The sequence below is a fragment of the Chiloscyllium punctatum genome, chromosome 22, assembly GCF_047496795.1.
Source record: "Chiloscyllium punctatum isolate Juve2018m chromosome 22, sChiPun1.3, whole genome shotgun sequence".
Classification (NCBI taxonomy): domain Eukaryota; kingdom Metazoa; phylum Chordata; class Chondrichthyes; order Orectolobiformes; family Hemiscylliidae; genus Chiloscyllium; species Chiloscyllium punctatum.
This window is the reverse complement of record NC_092760.1, coordinates 46769824-46786941: the sequence shown is the minus strand read 5'-3', so window position 1 is coordinate 46786941 and position 17118 is coordinate 46769824. Positions and strand designations below refer to the sequence as shown.

Here is a 17118-nt window from a genome sequence, read left to right as displayed (position 1 = left end):
ACAGGGGAATCTTTATGATGATGCTGTAACTAAAGTGATTCTGAATAATTTCAATTATAACTATGTTTCGCACATTGAAAACAAAGAAAACAATGAAATTGATCATTATAGGAATGTTCTAATTTTTATTCAAACTATTGCAAGAGAATTATTTAATGAAATAAAATATGACATTTTGATTGATTTAATTGCATTACCAATGTTTGTATTTCAAATTGGTGACTACTCACACCAATACCAATGGTTGACAAATTATGGTCTTGACCTTTGCTTTTGGAGGGATATTTTAAACCTACGAAGGTCAACTAATATGTTAAATTCTACAGTATTCTTATGTAAATGGTGGGAGAAATGTAAAGTATTTATTTATCCACTGAGAATTTTCAGGAGAGCTTGAGGTTGATGCTAATTTTTAGCTACTTATTAGCAGATTTAAGAAGAAAGCTTTGCAACAAAAAACAGGTATACTTAATGCAGCTACAGGGGTTAAGATCTCAAGACTGAGCCAGAGCAGTGAGCATCAAGGCAAATTGATGGGGTGGATAGGACGGGGGAATCTTTGCAATGTGGCAGTTCAGATTACTTTTTGGACTCTGGAATAAAAGAAGCATTTCATCAGGGTCCACAAAATACATCACTCGCAGTTGGGTGGGCCTCATAGGTTACATCACTCAGATCACAGTATCATGTTCAACGGATTTGACTTAAAGTGGCAACTGAATCCTATTTACCTTATAACACCCTGGTTTCTATTTTAAAAGGGAACAATCACTTGAAACAGGCAGGAGTTTTCGATACCAGGCTAAAGATCCCATTCCAAATCTAACTGCATTATTGTTGCTCATGAGGCAGAAGCGGTATGAAGCCCAGGTTAAGGCTATTTCTGCCTTGTTTATGGTAGGTAGACTCAGAGAAAATTGATCTTGTTATAATCTATTTGATAATTGCAGCATCAACCTAAATATGATGCAAGTATGCACCGATCCTTAATTAATTTTTCTGTTTTACTTTAGAAATGTGCATTAGGAAATCTGTTTAGTTAGGAGATCACCTTCAAAATTAAAAAGTTGCATAACCATGAATAGGCTTTCATGTTTCTATTCCATTGTTCTCTTTCTAAAAAAGGTATTCAATTCCAAATAGTGGAGTCATAGTGGAGTCATATGTGTTCAGTTAGAACTCTAAAACATGCTGTCATGTGAATCCACTTCAATCATTGTTTCGACTGAGTATTACATAGTTATGAACTGGGGATACCACATAACTGGGGGAGAAGGCACAGCCACTTTCTGACACAATGCCGTGCTCCTTGATTCAACTTTCTCTCCCCCCCCCCAGAAGGGCCAATGAAAAGCATTGGCCATGGATATCAGTTTTTAAAATCTGTGCTGGAAAACATACAAATTCATCATATAATGGAATGACCTTTAAACAATTTCAAGTTATTCTGAAGTGGATTCTAAGCTCAGGCTCAGACAATGTGTAAGAACAATGCACATTCTATTTTTAGATTTTATCATCTGAACCCTTCAGTGGCCTATTTGTTATTTCCAGCTTTCTGTCATTCAATTTTCATAACATGCAACACTAACTTACATCACCAAAACATTTTATAAGATGCTCATTAAAATTGTCCATGAGGGATCATAGGTCTGTCTCCTTTTAGAGAGAGATAAGTGGTTATATAGCTTGAGGGCAGCATTAAATATGGTGTAAGACAAAGAGACAAGCCTCTATGACTACCACAGCGTATAAAGGAATTAAACCTGTGTCATTGGCATTGACTTGATACCCACCCACAGATATCTTCAGGATTCTAGAACACACTGGTTAGTTTCCAGCAGAAGCCATGCATTCATTACTACATATGAGGAAAAGAAATATTATACCTAATCTTAACTCTAATGCAATCCTCTTTGGATTTGTCTACTTTTTCATCCTCTGGCTCCCACTTGAATTCGATCATTTCTCCAGATTCTGACTCCCAGTTATGGATTACCTTCAATTAGCTAACCTTCTTGACTGTCTCTTGCCCATCTGTACATTACTATGATGTAGCAGGCATAAAACATTACACACCTGGAAACCAAATTACAAGGTAACTTGTTTTGACTGGCATTAAACTGTTGGTCATTCTTACAAATTGCAGTTGTCACTGACATTTGGTTGTTGTACAAAAATAATGCTAACCATTGATTCCACTCTAAAACTAAGCAAATTAAGAAGAAGGAGAGTTAACATTTTTATACTAATAAATACATTAAAATAAAACTTACCAATTCCATTTTAACCCTTGTCTTGTTCATTTGGGTAGAGCTAGGGGACAACATGATTGGTTTGGAAGCCATTGGCCCCATTGGTCGCTTTTGGATAGGTGGACTTGGGGCTAGTTGCTGAAGTTATGTGCAGTAACAGATGACAGACATCCATAATAGATGCAAAGGGAAAGCACAATTAAGATGTAAATAAAATATCTCTATCAAAATGTACTTAAATAAATGAGATACATAGTAGATGCAATCCCATTCACAATCATTAACTCTCTGACCAATGCTGAGTCTTCTTGTTCTATATGATGCTTACAACAAAGCCCTTCTGAGTAATGTTTTATAATAGACAAAACACATTCTACCTAACTGTTATTAAAAAGCAATTACTCTGGCAGTGATTGGAAATACACAAAATTATATTGCATTGTATCTTAATATTGGTCTTTAAGATACAATTTAATCAAATGAAATATTAGTGGAACAGTATTCAAATTATGATAGATCTAAGTCTTTTTCAAGCAAATCTCCATTATGAATTAATGAACTTTTAATGTCTAAAGGTTAATTTTTAGATGTTACATATAAACTGTTATTTTAATTTCATCTCATGTCAGCAGGACATGATAATAGTGGACTAAATAGGCCCAAAAACACATGACCAAACACTAAAAATTAATCCTATTTCACAATTGTGACACATTTACTTTCCACAAATTTAACATTGATTAAAAAGCCAAATAGCTATACAATGACATTGTTCCAAAATAATTTGGGATCATAGAATCCCTACAATATGGAAACAGGCCATTTTGCCTGGGAAGGAACCAAGGGATCAGTTAAAGTGTGTTTGCTTTAACGCAAGGAATATCAGGAATAAAAGTGATGAGCTTAGAGCATGGATCAGTCCCTGGTGCTATGATGTTGTGGCCATAACAGAGACATGGGTTTCTCAGGGGCAGGAATGGTTGCTGGATGTTCCAGGGTTTAGAGCATTTAAAAAGAATAGGGAGGGGGGAAAAAGAGGAGGGGGTTTAGCACTACTAATCAGAGAGGGTATCACAGCTACAAAAGCTTCCATTGTCGAGGAAGATCTGCCTACCAAGTCAGTATGGGTGGAAATCAGGAACAGCAAGGGAGCAGTCACTTCGTTAGGGGTTTACTACAGCCCCCCCCCAATAGCAGCAGGGAGATTGAAGAAAGCATAGGTCAGCAGATTTTGGAAAAGCGTGGATGTAGTAGGGTTGTTGTAATGGGTGACTTTAACTTTCTAATATTGATTGAAACCTCCTTCGAGCAGAAGATTTGAATGGAGCTGTTTCTGTAAGGTGTGTTCAAGACGGTTTCCTAACTCAGTACGTTGACAGGCCAATGAGGGGAGAGAGCCATTCTAGACTTGGTGCTCGGAAACGAGCCGGGGCAGATATCAGATCTTGTGGTGGGAGAGCATTTTGGTGATAGTGACCACAACTGCCTCACATTCTACATAGCGATGGAGAAGGAGAGGATTCGGCAAAATGGGAGGATATTTAATTGGGGAAGAGGAAACTATGATAGGATTAGACATGAGTTAGGAAGCATGGATTGGGAGCAATTGTTCCATGGTAAAGGCACTATAGACATGTGGAGACTGTTCAAGGAACAGTTGTTGCGAGTGATGAATAAATATGTCCCTCTGAGACAGGCAAGAAGGGGTAAGATAAAGGAACCTTGGATTACGAGAGCGGTGGAGCTTCTTGTCAAAAGGAAGAAGGTAGCTTACATAAGGTGAAGGAAGCTAGGGTCAAACTCAGCTCTAGAGGATTACAGGCAGGAGAGGAAGGAGCTCATAAATGGTCTGAGGAGAGCCAGGAGGGGACATGAAAAAGGCTTGGCAGAACAGATTAGGGAGAACACAAAGGCATTTTACACTTATGGGAGGAATAAGAGAATGGTCAAAGAAAGAGTAGGGCCGATCAGGGATAGCACAGGGAACTTGTGTGTGGAGTCTGAGGAGGTAGGGGAAGCCCTAAATGAGTTTTTTGCTTCTGTCTTTATGAAAGAAATGAACTTTGTAGTGAATGAAACCTTTGAAGAGCAGATGTGCATGCTGGAATGGATAGAGATAGAGGAAGCTGATGTGCTGAAAATTTTGTCAAACATTAAGATTGACAAGTCTCCAGGCCTGGATCAGATTTGTCCTCGGCTGCTTTGGGAAACGAGAAATGCAATTGCTTCATCACTTGTGAAGATCTTTGCATGCTCGCTCTCCACTGGAGTCATACCTGAGGACTGGAGAGAGGCAAATGTAATTCCTCTCTTCAAGAAAGGAAATAGGGAAATCCCCGGCAATTACAGACCAGTAAGTCTCACGTCTATCGTCTGCAAGGTGTTAGAAAGGATTCTGAGGGATAGGATTTATGACCACCTGGAAGAGCATGGCTTGATTAAGTGCAGTCAACACGGCTTTGTGAGGGGCAGGTCATGCCTCACAAACCTTATCGAGTTCTTTGAGGATGTGACTAGAAAGGTTGATGAGGGTCGAGCTGTGGATGTGGTGTATATGGACTTCAGCAAGGCATTTGATAAGGTTCCCCATGGTAGACTCATTCAGAAGGTCAGGAGGAATGGGATACAGGGGAACTTAGCTGTCTGGATACAGAATTGGCTGGCCAATAAAAGACAGCGAGTGGTAGTAGAAGGAAAATATTCTGCCTGGAAGTCAGTGGTGAGTGGTGTTCCACAGGGCTCTGCCCTTGGGCCTCTACTGTTTGTAATTTTTATTAATGACTTGGATGAGGGGATTGAAGGATGGGTCAGCAAGTCTGCAGATGACACAAAGGTTGGAGGTGTCGTTGACAGTATAGAGGGCTGTTGTAGGCTGCAGCAGGACATTTACAGAAATTTGAGGGTGCATACATGAGGATCAATGGTCAGCACAACATCGTGGGCTGCAGGGCCTGTGCTGTACTGTTCTATGTTCTAAGTCCACACTGACGTTCTGAACAGTATCCCACCCAGGCCCATTTCCCTACCCTACTACTCTACATTTACTCTTAACTAATGTACCTAACCAACACATCCGTAAACACTATGGACAATGTAGCATGGCCAATTCATCTAACCTGCACATCTTTGGACTGTGTCAGGGAGAACGTGAAAACTCTACAAAGACAGTCGTCTGAGGCTGGAATCAAACCTGAGTCCTTGACACTGCAAGGCAGCAGTGCTAACCACTGAGCCACTTAGGACTGAAATCAGAAATCAATCTGTGGAGATGCCAGTGTTGGACAAGGCCAGAAGTCACGCAACACCAGGTTATAGTCCCACCGGTTTATTTGAAATCACAAGCTTTCAGAGTACTGCTCCTTCAACAGGAAGGAACAGCATCTGAAAGTTTGTGATTTCAGATAAACCTATTGGACTATAACCTGGTGTTGTGTGACTTCTGACTGAGTAAATAATTTGTGAAGATCTCAATTGATTCCAAAGATGGAATCAGTTAACCTCTTCCAAAGTCTCATTCCGTTTTGTTCCTATGTCAACTTTGATTCAGATCCATACACATATGTGTGGAATGAAACCACTCTATATCAGTTCTACAGCTACTGTTAAGAATAGTTAAAGTCATAAACCTTATACAACGGCTAATCTGACAGTAATGAATCTCTAAACATTTCTTATGTTTGGCAATAACGGGCTTGTAAGTATCTCAGCATCAAATCAAATGCAGGTTTGCTTTATGCCAGGGCACTTGATCTCTATGAACAAGACTCAATAGCAGGAAAAGGTTCATTGGTCATCTGGCTGTTATTTACTCATTTGACATTTCCAACACATTTCTTTTTCTTTCTCCACAAAAACCTCAATCTTAAAAGTCTAAATCTCTTGGATAAGTTCCAGTGTTGGCTTATAATGGCGTCCAGTATACTACCATTGGTCTATCACGAGTAGCAAGAGCACTCTAATATGTCTACAAAGCTATACACAATAGTTTTGTCACATACCAATGGAATATTAGATGTGGAAGATATTCTGCTTGCATGAGATGTATTTCTTGTAACCTGAGGTGAGTCAACAGTTTTTACAATCATTGCTTACATTACACATTATATTAATAGCAATTAGTCACTCCAAACACATGCAACATTAAAGTTGGGAACATGCTGGGCACATCTGTCTTGAGTCAGAAAAACTGTCATGCCAAAAGATAAAACATTTTCAACCATTTTTAAGTATTAATGATTATTAATTTATAGATTTTAGAACATGCTTTTTAAGATTCACCTTTTATTTGATATCTATAAACAAATAATTAAATCGATCAAAACAAACTCCCTGAATGACATTGCACATTTTACCATAGATTCTCTCTACTCTTGGGAAGTAGTAGTAGTAGTAGTAGTAGTAGTAGTAATAATAATACTAATAATAATAATACAAGCACTGACCAAATTTGTTTCAGTTCAACCTACTCTACAGATCAAATTTTTATAATCAGACATACTAACAAAAAGTCATCCACATGGAGTAAAAACAGAGAATGCTGCACTATAGTGTTTTGCCCACAGTCTTCTGTGTGCTGGATTATACATTTCTCGATCGCTTTAAAAAAACTTGCATTTTAATAATGCTGCACATTATCTCAGAAATAATTGAAGGTGTTTCCTTTCCAATGAATTAGCTTTAAAGTGTACTGGCAGGGAGTTTAACATCTGATCTAAATGATAGCAGTTCCAACAATGCTGTACTCTCTCAGTATTTGACTGGAATGCAAATTTGATTCCACACACGTATACAGTTAAGACTCAAACTGTGCTTGATTTGCCAAGCAGTCATTGCAGTACCTGTGTAATTTTGTTCTGAAAGGGCTGTCTACTTCGGTAACTTTTAGGATAGAAGTTAGAAAATGTGCAGATCAGAGGAAGATGGCACAGCAATCATAACAGATTTCACAACACACAGTCAGTACCTTATAACTATTTGGATATGAATGTTCACCAGTCAGGATGTGCACAGGACTGTAGCCAACTTTTGAGCTATGGTTGTTTACTTGCCAATCATTAGCTGACTCCATGCCAGCATGGGAATGATAGGTTAAGTTGCTTTCCCTTGCTTCTGGGATGGTACCATGAGAACAGGCCAAAGCAATAGGATGAATGGGTATTGGAGGGGGCGGTGGTGGAGGGGGAGGAAGTTGAACTGGGGAACCCATGTGAGATGGGGTTGGATGATATGGAGATGGTGGAGGTGGGGCAGGCTTTTTCCGTGATGGTGTTACAGTTGGTGATGGAATCTTGGTTGGCTGTGGTAGTGGAACAAGATGAGATGCTGGTGGATGAGGTGCCATCCGCTTTGCTGATTGCTCAAATTGATCTAAGTTGATGTCATCAAGATCTGTGGTATGCAGTTGGAGGCCACTGACAAACTTCCGTACAGAGGTTGAAGGAGGTGGTGGTGCAGTTGACCCCTGTGGATAATAGGGGGTCTTTAAACTGAGATGATTCTCAATTGACAAGCATAACATAAAACTATACTGTTAACAATATCCATCAGTAACACTTGAAGAAATAATCCTTTGAGGATGATCTTTGAGACATTAATATTGCTTTGATAGTAATTTGGAAGAAAATTTCCAGTAAAACTTAAGAGCTTTGCTGATACAATAGCATGTAGGAATGGGCACTGAAACAAGTTTTGAATTCAATGATCCAATGAGGTCAGAAATTGATGAATTCACTCATCCTCTAAACTGAGACCAATATGGATACTTGGGATTGTTAAACAAAGAAAATATGAATGAGCTGAAATCTATTCCACATGATGTGTAAAAAATAGGAACATAAAAGAATGAAGTCAAATCTTAATGGGGCTCCCATTTTTTAAATGTAAAAATAAACAAAATATCAATATTAATTCATAAAAACTTAATTACATAGCTCTTGCTGGTAAAAAAAAATGAGTGCCATAATGTTGTCATGTCCAAAACATTACTGAGAGAATGCTCACTGTTTCAGACAATAGGTTATGTTAGAGAACATGTTAATTCATTTACGTCAGAAGACAAAACCCACAAGATGCCTGACCCACTAACTGTTGTACCTCTGGATGAGTTTTGTACAATATTTAATTAAAACTGTAACGGGAAATCTTTAAAGTGGTGAATGACTCTGAACATATAATCTGGCTGAGGATTCAAAGCCACTTAATTTAACCTCGAGTTCATCTTCTGCTAGAGATGGTAAGTGTAACAGTTTTGGTGAAGAGGAATCGTAGAACAGTTCTCCATATAATGGAGGTTTGCGCAGTCAAAATGAGAACTCTCAATTCCTGCTGCCAGATGGAAACTCAATTGTATAGAAGGTAAAATCCAAGTGGTTCTCTCATTCCAAATAAATCAAAATAAAAGCAAAGTTTTAAAACAAATTTCACAGAAACATATTTACAGCTTTACTAAATTCATACCAGTTATGAAGATTAAACTGATGGAATACTTTGAAAATGAGACCCCCGCTAAGTCTGATAAGCAGTTCTGGAACTGCACACAGTTGGCTAGGTAGCTAGGGGAAATATATTACAGAGTGATACATTAAAAAAATAGAAACCAGGTATGAAATTGTTCTTCAACTCTGAATTGCCTATTTTGTGCCAGAACCAAAGACCAATTTCACTCCTATACTTCAATATCAAATGTGAGTTTTATGATTACTTATTGCCAAAGTGATCAATGTTGGTTGTTCAAGGTTTATTTGTCACTTTGATATTTGAAAGACTTTTGTCACTTAGTCATTACTACAAGGTTGCCAAATTGATTGGTTGGACATAGATGTCCCACTCTATAAAACAAATATTTCATATTGCATAAAGTGACAACACAGCTTTATGTACAAGCACAGTACTCCTGAATAAACATTACCTCAAGAGATTCATTCTCTGCTGATGAGATTTGCTCTAATCGAGTCTGGCACAACCTCTCTACCCAGTGCTGAACCTTTACAGACTCTTCCAGATCTTCACGTTCTGTTTCAGATACCTGAAGCAATGCATCAATAACTTAGCTCATTTAAAGAGTTTGATAAAGAGCTATAAATTGAGATTCTAGCCAAGTAAATATTACCAAAAGAGAGAAGCAAGTCTCAGTAGATTGCTTTCTTCAATTGTCTATTGAAAACAAAATCTTTTGTCATGAACATGTTCTACATTTTAAAAAGACATCAGCTAGTCAGTGGTCTACTTTCAATTTGGCTCTCTAATGTCACAACATCTAATGTTTTCTAGTTCTTTTAATATTAAGCAATCTTCACTCCATTAATTTCTCCTCTATCCTTCTAACAGTTCTGACATCCTGTGAGGGTGGTTTCAATGAGTGCTAGTACCTTCCAATATTTCATCAAAGTAACACTATATACACAAACCTTGACATGGAGTGTCACAGACTCATTACGACAAAGGAGGAAGCCACACGTTCCTTTGATTCCATGAAAGGATTCTGTAGAGCAATCCTGTTAGTCCCATTTATCCATCTGTAGTCCCATTTATCACCATGCCCTGTAAACCCTGATACTTGAAGTGCCCATCTAAATTCTTTTGAAATCTTTTATAGCCACCAGTTCTCACTTTCAACAGGAGTTACTGGGCATGGTGATAAAGAACAGGAACCCTTACTGATTGGTCCATCCTAGTACAGAGTCACAGAGGTTAACTATTTTGTCTATACTGTTGTATTGTTGAGATTAGCGAATACTTGTACCAACACAGACATGAGGACATCTTCCTGCTCTATCTGACCCATCCACTCTTTTCCAACATCAGGAAACCTCTCTGTAATTGAGACCAGTTAATATGCATGTGTCAAATAATATTTCTATAGGAACATATTTTATCAACAGATAAGGGTGTAAAGAAAAAAGAAGTACATTTCACTTTACAATTCTATAGTACAGGCACACACAGTTTGACAGATATAACTGTGCTTCATACCTTGTAAAAATAAGCGTTCTATTTATGACATGCACCGGCTTTTAAAAGCATATTGTCAATATGGATTGTTTGTTCTTGATTTGAAAACCTGGCGTAAGTGGCTAAGAACAATGGTTTCATAAACTGGCTTCATTGAAGGCCAATTTTACATTCAAATAAGATTTAAGTACTATGAATTTGAGGTACATCAGAACAGGGGCTCATAGTAAATACAGAGAAACCTTAAAATTCATATAGTTAATTTTTAACAGGGCATTATGTGGAGGCATAGAAGATAAATTAAGCAAGTTGGGTGGGTGAAGTTGATTCTCTCTCCCATTTAGATTAAAGTGAATAAATGTCACATGTAAATCAATTCCAGTTCAGTAATCTTCAACGAAGCCAGAAAAATTACTAATATCACTCTTTCAGTTTTGGGAAATTTTATGTTATTTAGGACTGATGTATTGAAAACACTCAAGTAGGTTAAATGTAACCTATTTCTAGACATCTGGTTGCTGAACCCTTTCACAGAAAGAGAAATATTCTTGCAGCAATAAAATAAAGTAAATTCCACGAAAAAAATGTCCAATAACTTGTGCATTCTTCAACAATATGAAAGAAGTGTGCATTCCTCAATATACCTTCCAGTAACACGGAATTACACATTACTTAACAAGCACCTCCAAACAAATGCAGTGCAATCTTCAACCTTCCCTCCCCCTGAGAAAGTCCTCTCATTTCACCTTTAATATTATCAAATATCATACTTATTTGTCAATCTGTCAAAATACAAAACTATATGAAAATCCACTGGATTTACTGAGACAATATCTGCAATAAAGCAAAGAACTGCAGATATTGATGATCTGAAACAAAAACTAATTGCTGGAGAGACTCAGCAGGTCTGACAGTATCAATGGAGTGAAAACAGAGTTAACATTTTGAGCTAGATCCAGAATCAAAATGTTAACTGTTCCAGATTTGAAACATTAACTCTGCTTCCTCTCCATTGATACTGATAAAATCTGCTGAGCTTCTCTAGCAATTTGTTTTGGTTTTATAGTTGGTAATGTTAGGTAATTAGTTTGATATCTATTTTATACTATGTAAAAACATCTTTGAATATATATAAGAATAGTTTTCATTAACTCTACATACCAGAGGATGATTTCAGTTGTGAAATCACACAAGATATTACTTAGAAGTAATTGATGTGACCACCTGCAGTGCCAATATACCTCTTGGACCAGTCGATTTATTTTCAATTGTTTTTCTTTCTCCAGCATCTCCTCTTTTTCTTTTGCGAGTTTCTGTTCAAATTCCAGCTCCTTCTTATTCTTCCTCTGGTCAAATAATATTTCAGCTTTGGACCTCTTCCTCTCCTTCCCTTTCTTAGAAGTTTTAATATGGAGATATGTTCATGAAGAAACTCTAAATTACAACCACTGCAAACTACTCAAAAATTAGACCCATCACAGCCACAGCAATAGAAATATAATAGAATAGATAGACATTGAGATGACAAAATCTTCATTCCTCAACACATATGAAATTCAAAACATGCATATACAATATAGATATATTGTAAATAAGCAATCGTTAAGGAATTATATACTTAATTTCCCTGTCATCCTTTTGTGATTCCTTCCTTCCGTGTCAATTGAGAGAAAATTAAGGCTATAAGAAATTAAGAACAGTCATGCTCCTCAATGTCAGTGTTCAGCTTGTAGTTACCTTATTCGTTACATTGTGTTTCACTGGGGGCACAACATGAGTGAGGTCAATCACACCAGTTAGTATTTTAACTCTCCTCAGCCTGATGGGTAACTGGTGGTTTATGTAAGAAGTGGAACAAGGGACAATTAAAAGAGGAAAAAGCAATTGAAAATGGCACAGGCTCAAAATTATTCCAGTGTCACTGACCATTTATATTTTTTATTTGTTCTATTCAGAGTTTATTTAAAATAATGTCTTTCAGTGCCATTTCATCATGCATCCATCTGCCAATGATTTGCTTCATTTCATTTTTTTTCTCAATATATAAAATGCATTAAATATTCCAATAATATCATGCTGAACCAATACTGAAATGGTACAGCATTTTCCTACCTCAATGCCATATGTGTAGAATAAATGGTGGTGTACTGGTTATGTCATAGGCCCTATAATCTACAGACTCATAATAATGCTCTGAGTACACAGTTTGATATCCTACCATGGCAGCTGGTAAAATTTAAATTCAATTCATAAATCTGGAATACAAAACTAGCCTTACTCATGGAGACAATGACCATTGATTGTTGTTAAAAATCCATCTGGTTCACTCATGTTCCTTCGGAAAAGAAGTTGGTTGGCCTATAATATGGACTTATGAAAAATGGTGTTCACTCTTAACTGCCCTCTGAATTGAGCTGGCAAACCACTCAGTTCAAGGGCAATTAGGGATAGACAATAAACATTGCAAATGGCTAGTGACACCCATTAAAGAATAAATCAATCAAAGTTTGTTCAATACCTGTTTAGCACTTGTGGCTTATTATACACAAGACTGCTGACTGTTTAATTTTGTAACTTTTCTTACAATCACTTGAAGCATAAACAAATATCAGGAATTTGGTATACATCAATGATTAATCTGCTATTTAGTTACATACTATAGCTACGGTTTTCAATTTATGTATTTTTTAAAACTGACAGCAGAGGTCACCAACAACACAATTTTTAAAATTTATTATGCATAGTAGGTAATTGGACATTATTGTACACTGGTATTAAAATGGATACTTCAAACATGAATTGCAAGTCTGAGAGTGCCTGAAAATACCAGGCAAATTCAAATCCCAGCAAAATTTTAATGTTAGTGGAAAGTATACAATGAAAAGCATAATGTGGTCAGCAATAAACAGAAAAATACTATATTAATGGAAAGGATTATCTAAGTTGTTGCTTATTAATTCTGTCTCTTTCAACAGTCTTAGAAATTCCCATCATTTCAATGCTTCTTAATTTAGAAAACAGTTAACTCTGTCATGTCTTCCAGAGGACTCTTTTTATAAATGTAATGTAGGGATGGATTACATATACAGGATCCAGGTAAAATTTTATATGTCTTTCGAACACAGCATCATCCATAAGAAAGCCAAACATTCGGGTCCCACACTAAAAAAGATTGTGCTGCTCATGCCATCACTATACAACACCTCTGCTCTCACATCTAGCTGCCTGTTTGCTACCTCCAAGTCTCCCCAACCCACCAGCTGCTGCTTTCCACACAGGATAGGGAAACAACTGCCTGCTGACATTCAAGCACAGTTCGGTGCTTAAAATTGCCAAGATTTTCAATGACAACTTCACAAAGGATTCTCTCAACCATTTCTGTCTTTCTGCTAGGAAATTCAAATGACCCTTTTTTTTCTTCTACTAGGATGTAGAATTTACTAAAATTAAGACAGTGATATAAAAGTTTGTATGCAGATGCAGAGCGGGAAAGTATTAATTTAATTCTCCTTTATGTGCTGAATTAGCTGACATTGATTGAAGAGAATATTGAGATGCTAAGGTGTGCTACTCCTGCAATGAATTCACTTCTGATAACTATCTTTTACCGACTAGATAAAATATGCTTATGTGTACCTTGTTGGGCAGGACATTGCAAGTTGTGATGCCTGCTACAGTTGAATAACATGTTTACATTCACATTCTAAGCTCACTAATGAAGAATAGGTGTGCGCCTGTGGAGCTGTTAACACCCAATGTCAGCTTTCAGATTCTGAATCAGTGCCTTTTTAATGGTGGCAGGCTGTGTTTTATGTATCACTCGAAGTACTGAGTCCTCAAGTTTGCGATATATTCAGCTTATCAGGATTGTGGACAGGTTCATAGTTTGTGTTCATAGTTTTATTTATTTGTAAGTGAGATACATCATTCAAATATTTTGATTACCATGTACCATTAATTCACAAGCTAACTTCTCTGGACAGTCATTATGACACAACAAAGTGATGACATGTACTTTCATGAAGTACTTGAAATTGAAACAGCACTGTCAGAAAAAAAAAATCAGAATTCAGATAAAATTAAAGTGAATCCACACAGAAACAAACAAACAAGCAAACAAAAGCAGCTTGGCACACTCTCTACCTTTCGGGTAGTGGGATATTTGCCATCGTACCGATAAAACCAACCAATTGCTAAGAGTAAAAGAGAAAAGTAATGATGTTAATGTAACGTAGCATGAATTATTCAACATAGAATGCAGTCTGTGCTGTGTCGGCACACATGCACAATCCTGTGATTACCATAACTTCATTACTGGGAAAAAAAATTATGTTGTGTGGAATGCTGAATAATCTTTACCAAACTGTACCATACCTTGCAAGCTGTTGTCCTCTCATTCTGATCATTTCTGAAGTTCATAAAGTCAAGCCTTTGAGATAAGTGCTCTAGTCCTAAGTACGCCAGACCTCACATCATATTTCAATATCACTTGTTTCTGCTGACATCTACAAGATAGTCACCAATGAAGCATGGAAAATAACACCATGCTTGAGAAGCTCAATTAAAACATCTCTGATTTTGTCCTAAGTAAGTGACAGCTACATTATATGAAGATCTGACTGTATTTGAAAGCATAGAATTCAGATGTAAAGTTTTGATAACTAGAAGATACTGACATTTTATGCTTTTAGACTTCTGCATGAAAATATTCCCTTGCTTTCAAACAAAATTAATTGTTGCACTTTTCATGTGAGTTTTAAATCATCTTGGAGGCAGGAGAAAGAGGTTCTAAACTTTTGCAGATCCTGTGGCACACCATATCCCAGTTTTCGGAAGCATTTTTTTGATTGGCAGGTGAAATTTAAATACAGCACATATGCTCAGCCCCAAAGCTAAAATACTGGCTGCCCAAACCTGCTCCTTTTTCAGCTCCATTCTTGGTTCAGCCACTTGATCCATTGCTAGCTGAAGATCATCAGTCTTATGGTCTTCTGGGAAAGAAGAATAATGGAAGGAGAGAACAAGATTTGTTTACAAAACTTATGATGCTGGAACAATGAATGTTATGCTGCATTTTCTGAATGAAAATAACTTAGGAATTGGTTCGGTGTCAGACAGTAGCAATGCACAGTCAGATGTTGCCTCACTTCTAAGAGAGCATTTTTTTTTTAAATGAGTAGAAAGAGAAAAAAAAGTAACACTTCTACATTTAAAATGTTGACATTTCTAAATGGGTTTCTTGTAGATGCAATCTATTTTAGAGAATATCACAGTATTATCTTTGATGAAAGCCAGACAATCTTCCTCCACAAATTGACCTTGGAAAAGTTTTGCCCAGTAGTTCCATACACAGTTATAGAAAACAAACTGAGCAGGGATTTTGCACTGATCCCTCTTAATGCGTTAGTGTCAAAAAAAGCATGGAAGAAATGATTGATTTTCAGTAAAAAGATTATCCCACCTTCGATATTGCAAGTGACATGATTTTATTACAATAGAGCTGTTGGCATGTATTTTTCCTTTCCTACTGGAAGTTGTATTCTACAATTGGTGACTGTACACAGCTCCATAATTGAAATCAGGGCATTGCACTGTAGGGAATCACAGTTGCAGATTTCTGAAGATGTCACAGTATTCTAGAGTACAGACATCAAGTGTTTTCTGGGATTTTGGGTTGCGCAAAAGAAAATCTGAACAATACATAACTATATGATGTTGGCAAAGAAATTTTAAAGGGTGAGGCAGATCAATTATTGTAACTGAGTCATAATACTCCTCTGTGCATTGGCTTTAACAAAATCAAAAAATGTTTCAAGATGCTTGACATAGAGACACAAGCACCTGGTCAAATTAGTTAGTACCTTCAGGTTAAATAGCCATGGCGTAAATAACTGGATTATAAGGAAATCAAAGTTGTGTTTCTAAAGCAACACTCATTTATTTTTGTCACTCTGACAGAAAATACTCAATGTTTCTGCCATTTAAGAATTATTTTTAACGTTACCCAAAGCGAGTGCTCCTCCTTTTTGCTAAGGGTTCCAAAAAAAGTCTTTTCAACTTTACCTCGCCCAGCGCCTGAAGTGACTCAGATTCATTATTTGGCAAAGTGACTGTCACCATCGCCCTCAATTTTACACTACTGGGTTCTTCAAAGTTCCAGATGGGAGTAGGGAACATTGGCAATATTTAACAGGGTGCCATCATCGCATCAGTCAAGAAATCATGTTTATCTACTCAAGGCATAAGCAGTTCATTTTTCTTTGCTAAGGAGAAAAAGTAGGATGAGAGAATACAAGGTTTTCTCTTTGATAGCAGAGTTCCTCCTGCTTTAGAACATCACTGATTGCACGTGATTTATGGGAATCTCATGCCAATATACTAGGAGAATCACAACGGCTCCTATTTCAAAAAATATTCCGTTTGCATGAGATCCTGCCAAGACTATGCTTTTGGTGAATGTCCATCATCATGCCAGCAGCCACAATGTATTCATCCTGTGCTGGTTGGCTCTACCGACATATTTGAAGGTAGAGACTCCCCCATGATCAGTCCACCACGTCAGCAAAGTGAACCCACAGTGAGAGCTGTGGAGCCCCTTGAAACATTGTTCGCATGCAATCAGCCTTCACGCACAGTGCTTCTGGTGTCCTTACTGTTTGGGCAAGTTTCTCAATGTTTTTAATCCATTGCTTTCATTGATGTGAATGCCAATTCAGGAGTAAGAGGATAAAGAGGAACAGGAGGAGGAACTAAAGGAAGCAGGAAGGAGTCAGGTGGACACATAGTGATGAAATGAACTGAGAGAGAGTGGATTATCAAACTTGAGTCAGACAGCAAGTATCAATATTTAATGGTGGAAAACCAGAGAAAAATTGAACTGGAAAAATATTTTAATAAAAATCACCAGAATGGA

The 17118-nt window shown here is 37.2% G+C and overlaps 2 protein-coding genes across 4 annotated transcripts in view; both read right to left on the bottom strand.

The window, feature by feature from the left end:
* Positions 1–17118, bottom strand: part of ush1c (Usher syndrome 1C) — a 205414-nt gene that overhangs the window by 77853 nt on the left and 110443 nt on the right. For all 3 annotated transcript variants that reach the window (XM_072592221.1, XM_072592223.1, XM_072592222.1), the window contains one exon: positions 15120–15196. In XM_072592221.1, the coding sequence (XP_072448322.1) occupies positions 15120–15196 (77 nt within the window). The remainder of the gene's footprint in view (positions 1–15119; positions 15197–17118) is intronic.
* On the bottom strand, positions 7164–12145 carry LOC140493606 (harmonin-like). Its single transcript, XM_072592224.1, has 3 exons — positions 11447–12145; positions 9163–9279; positions 7164–7716 (listed from the first exon to the last, which is right to left on the bottom strand). The coding sequence occupies exons 1-3, from the start codon at positions 11492–11494 to the stop codon at positions 7165–7167; spliced, it is 717 nt and encodes a 238-aa protein (XP_072448325.1). The 5' UTR covers positions 11495–12145; the 3' UTR covers position 7164.